We start from the raw sequence: 16869 nt of genomic DNA, 5'->3' as shown, positions 1-16869 counted from the left end.
CACCCCAGTATCAAAAGTGTTTCACTGTTGTAATTATTTTTATCATTATGAAAATGATTGAGAAATAAAATTTAAAACCTTAAAAAAATAAAATTATACTTTAATAAATTACAACAAATGTTAGTGACATACATCAGTTAAAGGGTGGGGTGTGTTTTATTTTATTTGGGAGAGGGAGGAAGGGTGTTTGTGTGGGGGAGGAGGAGGTCAACCAAATAAAAAACTTTTTTAATAAAAAATAGCCGTACAAAAAATGATAGAGTAATCGGATTCCAAACCCTGAAACTTTAAATTTATTGATGCTTTTAGATGCTCTATATCCTAAAAAAAAAAAAGGTAAAAGGAAAGATTACGTATATGTATATACAAACAATAAATAAGAAACTAACTTTTGTGAGATTAATTTTGTAAATCATCAGACTAAAGATAAAAATGACAATAATATAAAAAAATTATGTTTTTATTCTAAAACTTGTTTCTTTGCTTTTAGTGAATGATTAGTAGTGAGTCTGCAGCTATATTGTCTGCTGCAAACTTAAATTATTTTGTTTAACACAATATTATATTGAATTTCATACAATATCAAAATACACAGTTAATATAACATTTATATAATATATTCAGGGGTGGATGCAGCTTTTTATTTTGTTTGAACAAACTTCAAACATTTATACGTTTATACTTATGTCAAATAAGGATGCTTGGCAAAAAATTGCAATAATTGAGCTTGGAAACAAAAAAGCCTCAAAATTTTGGCCAAAACTTCCCCAAACGTGAGAGCAAAATTTAAGGGCTTTTTTGTTACCAGGCTTTATTCATCACAAATGTTTGCGAATCATCTTTATATGACATAAATATACATATAACTGTTTGGAGTTTGATCCATATCTGGAAGTTGTCTCAAAACAAAAAATGCTGAATACACCCCTGAATATATCGTAAAGATTTATGTAAGTTACTTGTATATTACTTAGTGTTAATACTATACAATTATCTTACTATATTATATTTCAGTCAATTACTAGTCTAATAAACGAAAGGAGATATGTCCTCTTTGGTTATATCTTATTAATGGTTAATAAATGGTGCTAATATACGATAAAAACAGCCTAATATTTTTAAACACAACTGAAAAAAACCAAATTTTTGTGAAGTAATTACTCAAAATCTACAAGTCATTTTAGCATGAAATTTGGAACATTTTTTATTCACGGTAACATAGTTCATTTGAAAGAAAATAAATGAAAACAAATGAATATTTTAGAAATTATGCATGAAACACTAAAAAGTAAGCGAGCTTATACTACATATAATATAACAACACTAATATAACAAAATTTCATGATCTAAAACTCATTGAAAAAAATCTTTTCTCAAATGAGTTTTAATAATATAAAAAACAATTTGTGAAAATTTCAGCACTTTCGCATAATTGCTTAAAAAGTTATCATTTCGCAAACTTTGAAAACAAGTGAAAAAGTATATTTTGAGATTTTGCGTCATAAAAAATTAAATTTACTCAAAAGCATAAAAATGTGTATAATTCTTGAATAATTATAAATAATATTTGGAATAAATATAATAAATTAAAAACCTCCATGTTCATATGATATTTTTTCAGTTTTTTTAATTTTATTTGAGTATCCTTTTTTAATTTTTAACTATTTACGTCTCTTTATTTCCTGGGGGATGATGTTTTAATTGACAATCGTAAGTGAGGAGAACTTTTTGGCTTTGCTATGGTTGACCTTGTATAACTAAAAGACTAAACTCTGATAATACAGACAAAACTCCACTCAGATCATCATTAAAATTTAATATAGCAGAATTTACTCCAATTTCCAGTGTTGATCGGTTCACAAAAATTATTTTGGAACAGTTTAATTTTTGGATGTTTATTTAATAAAGTTACGTTTAATATATTTAAAACAATTTCCGGAAACTTAATCTGCGTTTGGTATTATTAGTTTTTAGAAATATATAATGTTATTAATAAAATATTTTAATATATTTATATTAATAGCATATATCGATATTATTAAATATAAATATATATATATATATGTATATATATATATATATATATATATATATATATATATATATATATATATATATAAATATATATATATATATATATATATAAACAAATATATATATACAAATATATATATATATATATATATATATATATATATATATATATATATATATATATATATATATATATATATATATATATATACATATGAAAGTTGAAATTTTGTAAGAGGCGTGGTATAGTTACCACTATAATAAAGTAATTTGAAAATAATTTTTAACAAAATGGAATTATATTTAGAGATTGGTGCAAGATTTTTAGATGTCATTTTTCTGTCAATTTATACACTAATTCCAAGTATTATTGTCAAATACAATTTGATTGAAACTATTGTGTTTAAAGACTTAAATCAAGGAGAGATTTATTATTCTCTAAGTTCTATGAACGTCAGATCTGTAATTGTTGTGAATATGCATACTCAATTACACATGATCTATAAAATGAATTAATTCTAATAGCTTTATTGAAAAATAAAGCTATTAGAATGAACTCATTCTGATAGCTTTATTTTTCAATAAAACTATCAGAATGAGTTCTGATAGCTTTATTGAAAAATGATTTTGTTAGATCTTGAAATTGATAGTTTATTGAATGATTTTGTTAGAGCAATAACATTTTTATATATTTTATTGTATTTCAGAAAATCATAACAGTTATTATTCAATATGGCATGAGCACTTTTTAAAGCTAGAAAAGTTGTAGTTTTTTGGAAAGATGTCGTAATCTTAGAGCCAGACGAAACTTACATCAGCAAGTCATATCATTATTTTTTCATTACAAACTGAATAAAAAGCAAACTATCGGGGAGCTTTGTGGCTCAAATTTAAAAGATATTATGGAAATATGGTCAAAAGGTCCCAACCAGGTTGAAGAAAATGTTACTGTTAAAATTAAAGGAGTTTTTCATGATTGGAAAAGCAAAGCAAATAAAACGAAACGATCCGATAAACTAAAGTTAAAAAAAGTAAGCTTGAGCTAATATTTGGTAGATCTCTTTAATATTGCTAATCCTGATGCCATGGAATTAATTGCCGTTTAATAAAATAGAGAATTTTTGTCAGTTAAGCGTTAAAAGGGTTGTTGCGGTAAGAAAGGAGTTGTGGGCAAACAATTAGCAAAAAAGGAAGAAAAATGTTTTCAAAAGTTAGAACATTTAGAGAACAAAACGGCGTTAAAAGAAGAAGCAAAAAGAACTCGACAGAAAAAGGCGGTGCCTAATTTTTTATCTTCTTTGAAAGATTGTCTGGATAACAATGACAATGTTCTGGGTATTGTTGTTGCAAAGCCATATACTCATAAGAATCTAAAACAAGGTAGAAAATTGATATTAGGTGAAAAAGTAGCTGCAACCTGGACATAGCCAAAGTGAGTGACAGAAAAACATCTCTCGTCCCAACACCCACTTTGCAGCTTTTTGGTCATATTCCTGGGGTCTACAATTAATATTTACTCAATTAAACGATGAAGGATGACAATGCCGATGAAGCACCAAATAGATATTGCAGAGAATATAAAAAAAGATTTTAATCCACAGACTCCTTTGACCATTTTTTTGGATCGAAAAATGCTTAAAGATATTGTTGGCAAAAAAAATGTTGATCGTTTGCCAATCTATGCGTCTGGTGCTAGAATTCTACAGCTTTTTGGAGTATTAAAACTGCAAACTGGAACAGGATCAGTAGAAGCAACTGCAGTATACGATGCCTTCTTGGTGTGGGGAATTTATGACCAAGTTAAATGTTCATGTTTCGACTCAACATCAGTTTATACTGGACCTCGTAATGAAGCATGCAACATCCTTGAACAAAAATTAGAAAAAAATTATGTTTTGACTGGCCTGCAGGCACCACATCCTTGAAATAATGTTGGACTTTGTAGTTACCGAACCTTTTGATCCATATAGTGGCCCAACATTTTGTTATTTGAATAATTCCAGAAAAATTAGAGCTGCATTGATTTAAGGGATTTTAAAACCATTTATTCAAATAAACACGCAATATTTGCAGTTGCTGACTTCAAAGATGTTTATTAGATTTTATGAAAATCATCTCGAGCAGTATCTGGAGAGAGAGTTGCTGGAGTTGACAATAGTGTCTTGAGATTAGTTCCACAAAAAGGAATTTTGTGTAAGGCTTTAGCTGGCTTTACATTTCCTTGTTCACTTTGCGATTATATATTAAAGCTTCATTCAGAGCTCCTTCGTCTGCTCTTTTTTGTACTTCAATCATTATTATTTAGCAATTCTAAATTGATCTGCTCTGCGCCTATCGATTTAGAATTGCAGAACAATTATGATTGATGCAAAAGTCAAAATACCATAATCTCTGCAGTCGCTCTTAAAAAATTCATGGAATACAAAGCTACACACACAAGATGAAGAACAGCAACAGTTACTTTTGTTAGTGGTCCAGAACTACCGAAAAAGTATCCGGACAAAAAAAAGGTCGGCATTGGTGAATTAAACACAAAATGAATAACTTTTTAAATCATGGCAAATGCTATATAATTTATAGTGAACACAAAACCAACTTATTCACAATGGCATTAGTTACATTAGGTAAAACTAGTACTAATTATATAAACTAAAAAACTACTATTAATTATATGAATTTGTTTTTATGATATTTGTATGAAATGCTAAAAAAATTTATTATTCTATATTCTCATATATATAAAAAATTCCCAAATGTATAAAACTTTATAGCCTATTTTCTACACCTACTTTTTTTGTACCGGTACAATTTTAGAGAAAAATGTTTAGTTGAAGATTAAAAAGTTTAAAAAGTGTAGCATTTTTGGTAGTTAAGTACTGATTTTCAGAAGGAGAACGGGCTCAAAATAATTGTATATACTGTTTTTTCAATACTAGTTTTAAGCAATAATTGTATAAATTATTTTTTAATACTATAAATTAACTACTAAAGTATTGTCAGTTTGTCGATTGCTCAAAAATTGTTCTTTGCAATCTATTCAAAAGTCTTTACTAGTCAATTTTTATATCTAAAATTGAAAAATTTTAAATTTGACTCGACTAAATATGGGTTATTGTTTATTAATTTAAGTAACATTTTAAATAGAAAGTAAATGTTTTTAGATAGCGAAGAAAAGTCCTAAAAAGTAGACCAAAGAAATATTTACATTATTTATTAATTTCATAGACTTTTAATGTTTGTTTTCTTTAACTTTTAATAAAATTAGGAACTAAAGAATTTTATGAACTTATTCCTTACAAAGCCATTCCCCAGAATTTTCTGCTTCCTCATTCTTAACTGCATGACTAATATCTTAATAATGTTGATCCTTAGCTCTTTTGTTTTCATTCTATCTTTTTAACACTAAACAACAGCAACAACAAGAAGATATTTATTCTCCTTTTTAAATCATACAATAATATAATTATAATAATAAATATAATAATTAAAAAAAAAAATTAACAATTCTATTGATTGTAGTAAGTAAAAATAATTGATTAATGAAAAAATATGTAAAAATAATAATAGTATGAAATATAATAATAAGGAATAAACTAAATTTAAGTATTTAATAATAATAACTCAATGATTGATAAAGATAGTATCACTCAAACAGAGTTCTGATCGAAAGAATGACACCAGTTTTTGATTATAATATGATTAATAATAAGCACACACATATAGAGCATACATAAACAAAGCAAACCTTTAAAAATCATACTTTGATGGTAATAATAAAAAATAAACAAACAAGAAGTTAATGATAATAGTTGTATTAATCATAACTAAAAAAATAAGAGTATGTTTTAAAAATAAAGTAAAAATCATGTCAATAATTCGTAAATGCATTGATAGACAACAGAATGTTTACCATTGATAGACAACAGAATGTTCTGAGTTTTAAAAGATAGTATACTAAGTTTTTCATCATATATGTTTCTGGTAGAGTATATATTATTCTAGTTTCTGTAAAAAAAGTCTCTTATAGAAAAAGGTAAATTTTTATTTAGAGAGTCAAAAACAAAAAGAAGATTTTACAAGCGAAAAAGCAAATTTTAGAAGCGCTGGAAAGGTTAGAATTTTTAGTGTTTTGAAAGATTCTGATGTTTCTGACTTAAAGGTTGAAAGATTATGATTCAAATGGATTGACGTTGAGAGGAAATCAACTTTTTGATGTGATAGTTGCCGTTTTGATCCCAAATTAACTAAGGTGCGACAAAAGTAATGCACGGTAGATATTCTTTAGCATGAATTTATTGACATAATGACGAATTATTGAAAGTACGCTGTTAGCTTGAGTTCTTGCGTACCTCTTTAATATGAAAATTCCACGAAAGGTTGCAGTCAATCAAAACACCAAGATATTTGATAACTATTGTTGGATATAACAGTTTATTATTAATTTGAATTTTAGAACTGTTGTTTAGACTGTTTTTTTCTAGAAGATAAAAAAAATATGAGCTCAGTTTTTTTGACGATGAGATATATATTAGGTTAGTATTCAAACAGTGAACAATACCTTTTAGATCCGAGTTTATGTTTTTTTCATAAAAGTAGTATAAAAGGGGCGTTCTAGGCCAAAATTTTTTCAACCATATACCTATCCATATTTTCATATCATATTTCAACTATATCTATATCCATAAACTCATATCATATTTAACTATAAAGTTATCTTTATTCTTATTTCAATCATTATACTATCTATAAAATTCTTAACTCATTTCAACAATTGTCCTAATTGTACTATTGTCCTAATTGTCTTATTGTCCTAATTGTTCTATTGTCCTAATTGCCCTATTGTCCTAATTGCCCTATTGTCCTATTGTCCTAATTGTCCTAATTGTACTAATTGTACTAATTGTCCTATTGTCCTATTGTTCTAATTGTCCTATTGTCCAAATTATCCTAATTGTCCTATTGTCTTAACTATAATTTCTGAGCCAAATTAAAATAATAGTAGTATAACAACCATAATATATTAATATATTATGGTTACAAACTATAAACTCTGAGCTAAAAAATATTTTTGTAATCTTTTATAAATTTTTCAGATTTATCAATTCTTTATTATCAACCCATGAGTTGAAAGAATCAGGATACCCATACCACTATACTAATGATTTGTTTTTAAGTTTACGAATAACTTTTTCAATCCTTAATATGTTTTGATCAGTTTTTTGCATTTCTTGTTCATAAAAAGTACTTTGTATTTCTTCATTATTATCGTCAGTTATTTTATACAATGGTGGATCTGTGAACTGAATCTGTGACACTGTAAAAACATCTTCAGTTCATCTCGGTGTGTATCCTATTTCATACGCTCCTTTCTTTTTAGTTATCCTAACTCTATTACCAATTGAAAACTTTGGTTTTACACACTCTGATTGTACATTTCCATTTAGATTTAACCAAACAATATTTTCATTCTTTTTATCGCTAGCTTCAACTGGTGTCATTTTAATTGAAGAATGCTTTCTGTTATTTAATTTATTTACCATTTCATCTAAACTTCAATATTTTCTAGTAGAATTAGCTGAAAAGTACTTAAACATTTTATCTTTTATTGCTCTTTTTCAATGTTCAACTACGCAATTTTTTTCTTCATTTTCAGTTGAATATAACTCAACACCAAGCGCTTTAACATGCTTATTATAAAATTCTAAGCCTTTATCTACCCACATTTTTTGACACTTTCTTTCTTTAAAGATTTTGTTTAAAGCATTAGCAACATCAACTCCAGTTTTACTTTTCAATGTAACAATCCATCCATACTTCGAAAAAACATCTATCACCATTAATAAGTACTTTATTCCGTCATTGAATTTGGAAAAAGATTTCAGGTCAACTAAATCAGCAGCCCATACCTCATCGATTCCATTTACAATAACTTTTCTTTTTCTGAAATGTTTTACAACTGGTCTATGAAGTTCGTTTGCAAGTTTGTCAGTCCATTTCAGACACATAAGAATTACTTCTTTTTTCTCGTCTTTTTTACTGATCGTTGAAAGTTTTTTTGAGTAGTTTTAGTTTCAACTCCCAATCCAAACTTTGTTTTAGGTGATATAATAGGTTTTATAATACCTCGTTCAATTCTTTCACGTATTGTCGGATTTTTTATAGCATCCATTTCTTCGATCATAATTTTATCAGCTAAATTTCTTTTTGCCGTGTCATCAAAGTATTTGTAAGCAAGATCGTGATGGTAAGCTGCATTATCAACTCTAACTACAGGTTTACTCCATTTTTTATATGCGTCAGAAGAAGTTAATTGTTCATCTAAATTAGTTCCAGGACCTGCAAAGTTTATTCCAGGTAAATGCATTTCACCTGGAACATTGACCATGAAAATTTTATTTTTTTAGTTATTGAATTAATTGAACTCTCCATTTCTCCTCCTGTTTTTGAGGATACAAATTGAGGTTTTGTTATTCCGCAAATAGCGCAAGTTCCACGTTGCATATTTCTATTGTTTTTACTCACGACATTTTGCAAGTTTAGTGTATTTGTTTTGTTTCTACATTTAACGCAGTACATTTTCATATATAGAAAAAAATGATATATTGCATTTTTATATATAAAAATAAAAATCTTAATTATATAAAAATGGATATTATAGACTTGTCATGAAATGCGATTAACAATAAGAGAAATAATAATAAGTTGTTTCGTAAGAGTAAAAGAGGATTTAATGTTGGAAAGTCGGGTTGTGGAAAAACTACTTTATTATTGAATTTACTTTTGAGACCTGGTCGGTTAGACTATAATAATTTACAAGTTTTTGGAAAATCTTATTTTCAACCAGAATACAAAATATTAAAACAATCTTTTGAAAAAAAATTACCAAAAGAAATTATTCTTGAACTATTTAAGCTACAAGACAAAATAGAAAATTTAAATGCAAACCCTGACCTTATAATTAAAGACATTTCAAAAAATTTAAATGAGAAAACAGATATGGAGTGTAAGTTTTTTGAAACGAAAGAAGACGTGCCAGATCCTCAAGATCTTGATATTCATAAGAATAAATTGATGATGTTTGATGATTTACAATTAACAAAGTAAAATAAGTGTGAAAAATATTTTATAAGAGGAAAACATAGTAATATAGATTGTTTCTATCTTGCACAAAATTATTTTATGTTACCTAGGCAAACTATACGAGAAAATACAAATTTAATTTGCTTATTTCCGCAAGATTCAGATAATTTAAATCACATTTATAATAATCGTGTTTCAAGTGATATGACAAAAGACGAGTTTAAAAATTTTTTAAGAAAACTTGGTCAGAGCTTCATGGATTTGTTATTATAGATCTATCTTCTAAAAAAGATTATTGAAAATATAAAAGTGAATTAGATAAGTTTTATATACCAACTTGTGAATTTAAAAAAATATAAAAAACAAAAATATTATCTTCTATATAAAAAAACAAAAATGGCATATTTATCATTGAGCGGAAATAGCAGTCTATTAAAAAGTTTGCTCCTATTGTTATACTTAGAGAAGACAGAGAATATGAAATGGCTCTAGTTAGTTTAGATATATATTACAGTTTTCCTAATATTAATTCTTCAAACAACAATTTTAGATATAGCCAAATAATGGATCAATTTGGAAGAATATAAACATTCCAGATGAGATGGATGTTATGAAATTAATAATATAAATAAATATATCCAATAGATTATTACAGGAAACGGTGATGCAAGTTCAGGAGTTGCAAATATTACAATTGAAGGAAATAACAATACATTAAGATCAGCTTTAACTATTGCAGCTGTATATAAAGTTGATTTTACAACCTCAAATTCAGTTAGAACTGTTTTTGGTTTTGACAGTGATATATATTCAGCAGGCTACAATATATCAACTAATATAGTAAACATATTAAATGTTAATAGTATACGAGTAACAAGTGATATAATAGGATCATTGTATATAAATAAAGGAACTGATAACGTTATATATTTATTTTTTCCAACTGAAGGTCCTGGTTATAAATTGCTCAAGAGCCGTATAACTTAATTTACTTACCAGCAGACGCGGATTAACCATTTGTGGGGCCTGAAGCTAAGTGAATTTTTGGGCCCCAAAAGCTTATTACCAAAATATAAGTAAAACGTAATGAAACACAAATAAACTTTGGAAAAACTATAAATATTAATATATGTTTAAATCATTATAATTTCCTGTATTTTCTTCACTCAAATTTTTAGCTTTTTTTTTGAACTCGTTCATTTTTTCTTCTGAATTTTTTCGCATTTCGTTTACAAATAATTCTAATGAGAAAATTAATTCATAGCCTTTAGAAACATCGAGCCCGGGGGTTTGTAAAATATGGCTGACTTTATTAAAACGTTCAAGAACCTCCTCCCAAAATATTGTCAAAATTGCATTTTCAAGCTTTATTAATTTCTTAAATAAAATATTTGCCTCTCTTTTACAATCAAGCTTTTCTTCGCTTTCTTCATGAATATAATTAAGAGTTTTCAAAATATCCCTGCAGCCATTTTTTAATGCTTTAACTGAATCATGATACATTGACCATCTTGTAATACTTAAACTTTTTAAAGAAAATTGTAAATTAGCATATTTCTTTAAAAAGTCCCACCTGCGTGGCGATGCAGAAAAAAATACGTATAATCGTTGCAAAATCCCGAAATAATCAATATTTGGTGTTACTATACTAACTGCTTCTACCCCTACCAAATTTAGAGAATGTACTGCACAAGGTACAAAATCAGCATTTTTGTTTATCTCCTTCAAACGTGCTTGTAGTCCGCTATATTTTGGGCTCATATTTGCTGCGTTATCATAAGACTGTCCGCGAATGTTTTCTTTCGGAAGACTAATATCTGTCAAAAACTTTTTGATTGTATTAAATAATGACTGAGCTGTATGATTTATATTAGGTATAAAAGTTAAAAGTCTTTCATATGGCTGTCCATTATAAACATATCTTACAATTACAGCTAATTGGTCGACGTGTGACAAATCTGGAGTTGAGTCGATAATAATTGAGAAATACTTAGTGTCACTATTATTAATTTGAGCTGCTATTTCTTTTTGGACTCGTTTTCCCATTTTTTTTATTAAGTCCTCATACACAGTATTCGATAAATATGAAATGTTTCTTTTTTTAGATTGACATTTTGTAAGATGTTCGCATAAAAACGGATCAATTTCTGAAATTAGTTTAATAAGCCCCATGAAGTTTTCATTTTGCAGTGAACCCCATGTTTCATCGTGCCCCCTTAGAATCATTGCTCTCTCGCTTAAAAATTTAATTATAGCAACTACTCTGATTAATACATTATAATAGTATTCAACGGACTTTCTGATTTCACTTTCTAAGATCTTATCGATTACGTTTATGTTATTTTTTCTGGTAAGCCTAATAAGCATATTATTTTTATGATCTACAGTTTCATCATGACTTTCTAATGCTCTTAAAATGTTTATTCAGTCAGAAAATCCAGAAGTTGCCAACAAAGAAGAAACATTAGAAAACATCTTACAAACTAAACAATACACGTGACCTTTTAGTTTAGAATAGCAATAACCATGATCTGATAACGGTCTGTCCATTTTTTAAAGTCATTTTAAAATACTTATTAGAAAAGTATCTTTTTTGATCCATGTGCATCCTTGCCGATTCTAAATATAAATTATTATTATCACAGTTATGGAAAAAGGAAGTTTCTTTAGTTAAGCAGTTGTTAATAAATTCTGTGCAAACTAAATCTCGCCAAGATGCTAAATCACTATAGCCATCAAAATTTTTATTTTCGAAATTCGTTTCTGTGGCAATAATGTCACTAATATCATCATCATTCTTATCAGATTTTTCTTCAGCTTCATCGTTGTCTTCGTTTAAAGTACTTTTATTGTTAGAAACTAATGCAGATACTCTAGCTTCAGTCAAAAAGGAAGTAATTTTTGGCCATTTTGATGCTTCATTTTTTTTTCTTTTCTTGTAATTTTCGTTTCTGGCTTCCACTTAAGTACTTTCTGCCTGTCATAATTTAAATTTTTTCTCTACAATTTAAATTATATATTCAAGAATACTTAATAAATATTAACATAACTTAAGGAATAATTGAGGAAAATAGCAATTTGAAATAAATTTTATCGAAGTGTTAAATTCAATCAAAATGTAACTTGTTCGTGCTAAGAATAATCAAACTGTAACTTGTACGTGCTAACTATAATCAAAGTATAACTTGTACGTGCTAAGTATAATCTGCATCACAGCAAGATGAAAACATATTACAACTACGTACACAAATTTAAAAAAGTTATAGCAAGTTTAATAAAATGTTTAATAAAAAAACTACAATAAAAATATTATAAAGTATAAATTTCCAAATACAAAGAACAATTCATAAAGAATAGTTTATCCTGTGTCACATGTGTATTTAAACTTTGCTGTATCCCAGCAAGATAAAAAAAATGCTAATTAAAAAATTAAAAAAATATAACATCGACAGCACAATTCTAGAAAGATAAAAAAAATATAAAAACAATTATGTTATAATTTTTAAACAGTTATATTAGGTATTTTTAAACATGCTGCAACTACACTAAACATATTATAAAGTATAAATTTCTAAATGCAAAGAGGAAGTTTATATAGAGATTTATCGTGTATTTAAAGCACGCATATACAAAAGCCTGTGTATATACACAGGTATATACATGGGGTACGTATCCCACCAAGAAATAAAAATATAGCAACAACAACAACCAAAGGAAAAAATAAATATTTAACACACATGTACAAAAATCTCTACATAATAACGACCAACAAAATAAGCTCACAATAACAACCAACATCATGGTGTTGGTTGATATCAACCCTGTTTATAAAGTAAAAATTAACTGTATTTTTAATTAATAAAACTGATCAAAACTTGCAACAAAAAACTTAAATTTCTTAAATTTACAAACAAATTTTTACTTAATTAGTTGTAAATAGATAAAAGTAAATAAAACACAACTAACTAAATGAAAATTACATTAAAAAAATTAGCATTATATTCCAGAATATAAATATATTCTAAAACAGTGTGTGGAAATAAAGACATCTTGTGAAACTTTCTGTATAGAACAAATGTAGTACAACACAACAAAGTTACAAAAAAGAAAGTAAAAAAAAAGCATTCTCTCCGAAAAGTATCTTATTGTTTAATTAAAAAATATATATATTACAAACATGTAACTAAATATTAAAAAAAGGCTTTCTTTTAAAGAAAGGCTTTTTTTATTTCTTTATAATCTAAGTTCTCTTTGGGGATAATTTCTTGCTTAGATATATTTACTAACTATTAAAAAAAATTATTATTTCAAAATATAAATGTAAATATTTAAATACTTAGGTAGCTAAATATTAAAAGGCTTTTTTTATCTAAGAAAAGTCTTTTTTTATTCATTTCCATAACAAACCAAACCAACCAAAATCTCTCTTTGGTGATATTTTCGCGCTTATAGAAATCTATAATTTTAATAACTCTCTAAAAATCTCCTTGTCAAATCGCATGAAGGTAATAAAAAAATCTAGTACAATCAGAAAATAAATAAAAAAACATTTATTTTTTTCTTATTTTCAGTTTCTTTAATTTTTTTCTTAATTTTTTAGAATTATGTTTGATATAAAATTGAAAGTGTTCGGGGCCCTCTTTTAGCCAATCTGAGTTTCAGAATGCAGCAACTATGAAGAGAGGTGTGGATGATTCCACTGTGTATAGCATAGTGTTTTTACTGTTGCAGATTCGAAGTGGAAAAAAAGTAATATGGAAAAATTGTAATCCAAATAGTTCAGGTGCAACCCGTCATCTTATGTTTTGTTTTGCCAAGAGACTGCTAGTTTTATTCAAGAGAATTTTGAACATTTACAAAATGAAATTTTATCTTTAGAGAATATTAAGTTTACACTTCATGAAAATACTTTTGTTATAAATTCAAGTTTGTCAATTATTTATTCCACAATGAATGATGGTAAAAGACTTAATGCTGTGGTATCAAAAATACTTAAAAAAAATTTAGCATCACAGTTCTGTGATGTATGCCAAGCAAGTCCAAGGATTTTAATTTTGGAAACTATTTGGAATAAAGATAACTTGTAGACAAGAATATATTAAAATTTGGAGTTTGCAGTCTTCATTTGTGGATATGTAGCATGGAGTGGGTCTTCAATACTGTTTGCAAACTTCCTGCAGTAAAACAAGGAAGAAAAGTTCCAAAAAAGTTCCGAGAAAAACCAGCCAAGAATTTATTGAAAACAAAAAAAATTCCAGCACTTATTAAAAACACAATTAAAAATAAGGGTATGTTTTGTCAGGAAAGGAAGTGATACATCCAATACTGGAAATGTTGCACGAAAATTCGTAAATAATCCATCTGTGACTGGAAGAACTTTAAATTTGAATACTAATATGATCAAACTATTTAGGGACCTGCTCATTGATATGAACAATACAACCACAAGACCAGATGTAAAAATTTTTAAGCAGAAATCTGCACGTCTGTTTGATCTCATTTCTAACGATCAGTTTTTAAAAGCCATTCCAATGTCACAGTCCGTGCATTGAATGATGGTTTATGGTGTTTCTTTTATTAAATATTTTAAGTATTCATTAGATTCTTTGTCTGAGAGTGTCATTGAAGGCAGGAACAAAGCCAACAAAACTACACGAGTGGGTCATGCATGTTTAACTTCTTTCGCCGAAAATACTAGAGATACAGCTAATTATTTATTTATGACATGTATCTATACTGCAAGAAGAAAAAAATGCAATAGGTATAAAAGCTATATTTCAAGAAGATTTAGCTTATAACTGTTCTTAAGGTAAATATTGGAGACAGCTATGTGTATCTTTAAATTTAGATATTTAATGTTATCGTTTAATTCTGTTAATAATACATTTTAGGTGCTGGTGGTAGCCAATCTGATATTTCTGAGGTCTTTTCACAAAACAATCAACACAGTATGTTTTTTTTATGCTTGCAAAAAAAAAAAAATTCAATTATATCTATTTATTACAGTGAATACAGTTTTTTTCTTGAATGTATAATTATTAGAATTAGAATTTGATAATAGATAGTTTCTATAATAAATGTTCTTAAACTATACTATTTATTACAATAATAAAACTTTTTAAAATTTTAATGTTAGTTGTTAAATAATTTTAGGAAGTCAAGAATAGTGGTTCGTATTAAGAAAAGAAATCAAGGAAGTATCATTAAACCATGCAGCTGTAATTGATAAGCAAGTTTTAAAAACGGTTATTTTCAAAGCCACATATTGTTAAAAACCTATTTTAGCATCAAAACCTTTATTCTGCAATTGAAGGGATTGGAACTTCTTTATTTATTTCACTTTTATTTATAATAAAATACTTATGTTACTTCCTTTTTTATTTAACATGAAAATATACATTTTAGACAAGGTACTGGTGCATAGTATTTTTAGTTAACATGCAAAAATAAGTAGGAGACGAAAAATGCCTGTAGCCCCTAAAAAAGATAAACTGATATATCAGACTTAGAGCTTTAAATATTAAAAACTATCGGTTTTATGTCTTTTTAAACAAAAATCGAATAAGTATGGATAAACCACCAAAAAAAAACCTGAATGAAAATAAACCGCCAAAAAAACTGGTTTTAAGAAAGACTGGACTTTTTTTTATAAATATTTATATAAACAAACAATATCTCATAATTGATGCTTTGTTTAAAGTATTAATTCAAAGTATTAAACAGTTCGCTAGTTATAAGGCTATTTCTGTTTTTTCAATCAGCGCTACGCATAGTGCGCTGTTGCATGGGATAACACCGATACATTGTTCATTGAAGAATTATCTGTTACGTTCTGCAACTGTGGACTTTTTGCAGTTGGGTTGGATTTAATTGACACTCATTGATCCTTCTCCCATGCTTTATCAGGAGATCGGAAAAAAGTTTTTAATATTGGGATTTTTTTAATGTTGCGTGCAGTCAGTCACATTTTTTTAAAAAGTTTTTAAGACGTTTTTCAAAAATTGAGCACAAGCACAACTTCTTTTGATAATCCAGAAAATTCTTCAATCGCAAGGCCTTAAGAATTAGAAGATACTGGGTCAAGTTCAAGCAAGAAAGAATTAGTTGCGGCATCAAGTGATGGCAATGCAGAGAATTTTAGTTGTAATTCCAAAATCCATGCTACTTCGGAAGAAACAGAAGTTGGGCCTGAGTTTGACAAAGAAATGAAGATTGATGACGTTGAAGATAAAGACTTGATTTCCGAAAACGTCCAAATTATTAAATGTCCCATACTTAAAATTATTGTAGAATATGACATCCGATTTCTTATGTTTAGTGAAGAAATAGGAAAAGCAATCATAAATGATCCATTGAGAATTTAAATTAATAAACATGGTTTTAAACATTTCCAAAACATAGAAGGTCTTTTTCTGCCAGCTAACAATTGTTCTATGAACAAAACTTGGTTCTTTAAAAAATTAGGAAATGGTCACGGTAAGCAAGTGATGCGTTTATGGTTGGTTTACTCGCCTTCCAAAAAATCTGCCTTTTGTTTTAGCTATCTTTTTTTTTAAAAATGCGAAAACCAATCTAGTTTGGAACAAGAAAGCAGATTTAATCATTGGAAAGCACCTGAGAGAATGAATGTACATAAAAATTCAAAAAACCACAGATAATGCTTTTCCCAATAGAAAGAACTGGAAAGAAATTTATTTTACAATAGAGGAATAATTGATGCAGAACTTCAACAACAAATTCAAAGAGAAAATCAAA

The 16869-nt window shown here is 27.4% G+C and overlaps 1 protein-coding gene across 1 annotated transcript; it reads right to left on the bottom strand.

Annotated features, from left to right (window-relative positions):
• Positions 1 to 10236: 10236 nt before the first annotated feature.
• On the bottom strand, positions 10237 to 11340 carry LOC136086059 (uncharacterized). The gene has a single exon (XM_065808325.1). The coding sequence runs from the start codon at positions 11338 to 11340 to the stop codon at positions 10237 to 10239; it is 1104 nt and encodes a 367-aa protein (XP_065664397.1).
• Between the last annotated feature and the right edge of the window lie 5529 nt (positions 11341 to 16869).

Source organism: Hydra vulgaris, chromosome 10, assembly GCF_038396675.1.
Source record: "Hydra vulgaris chromosome 10, alternate assembly HydraT2T_AEP".
Classification (NCBI taxonomy): domain Eukaryota; kingdom Metazoa; phylum Cnidaria; class Hydrozoa; order Anthoathecata; family Hydridae; genus Hydra; species Hydra vulgaris.
Note: the sequence above shows the minus strand (reverse complement) of the source record. Positions and strands in the feature narration are given on the sequence as shown.

Bases quoted from the DNA above. Each gene is read 5' to 3' on its own strand.
- LOC136086059 (XM_065808325.1), bottom strand. From the start codon at position 11,340: ATGATTCTAAGGGGGCACGATGAAACATGGGGTTCACTGCAAAATGAA.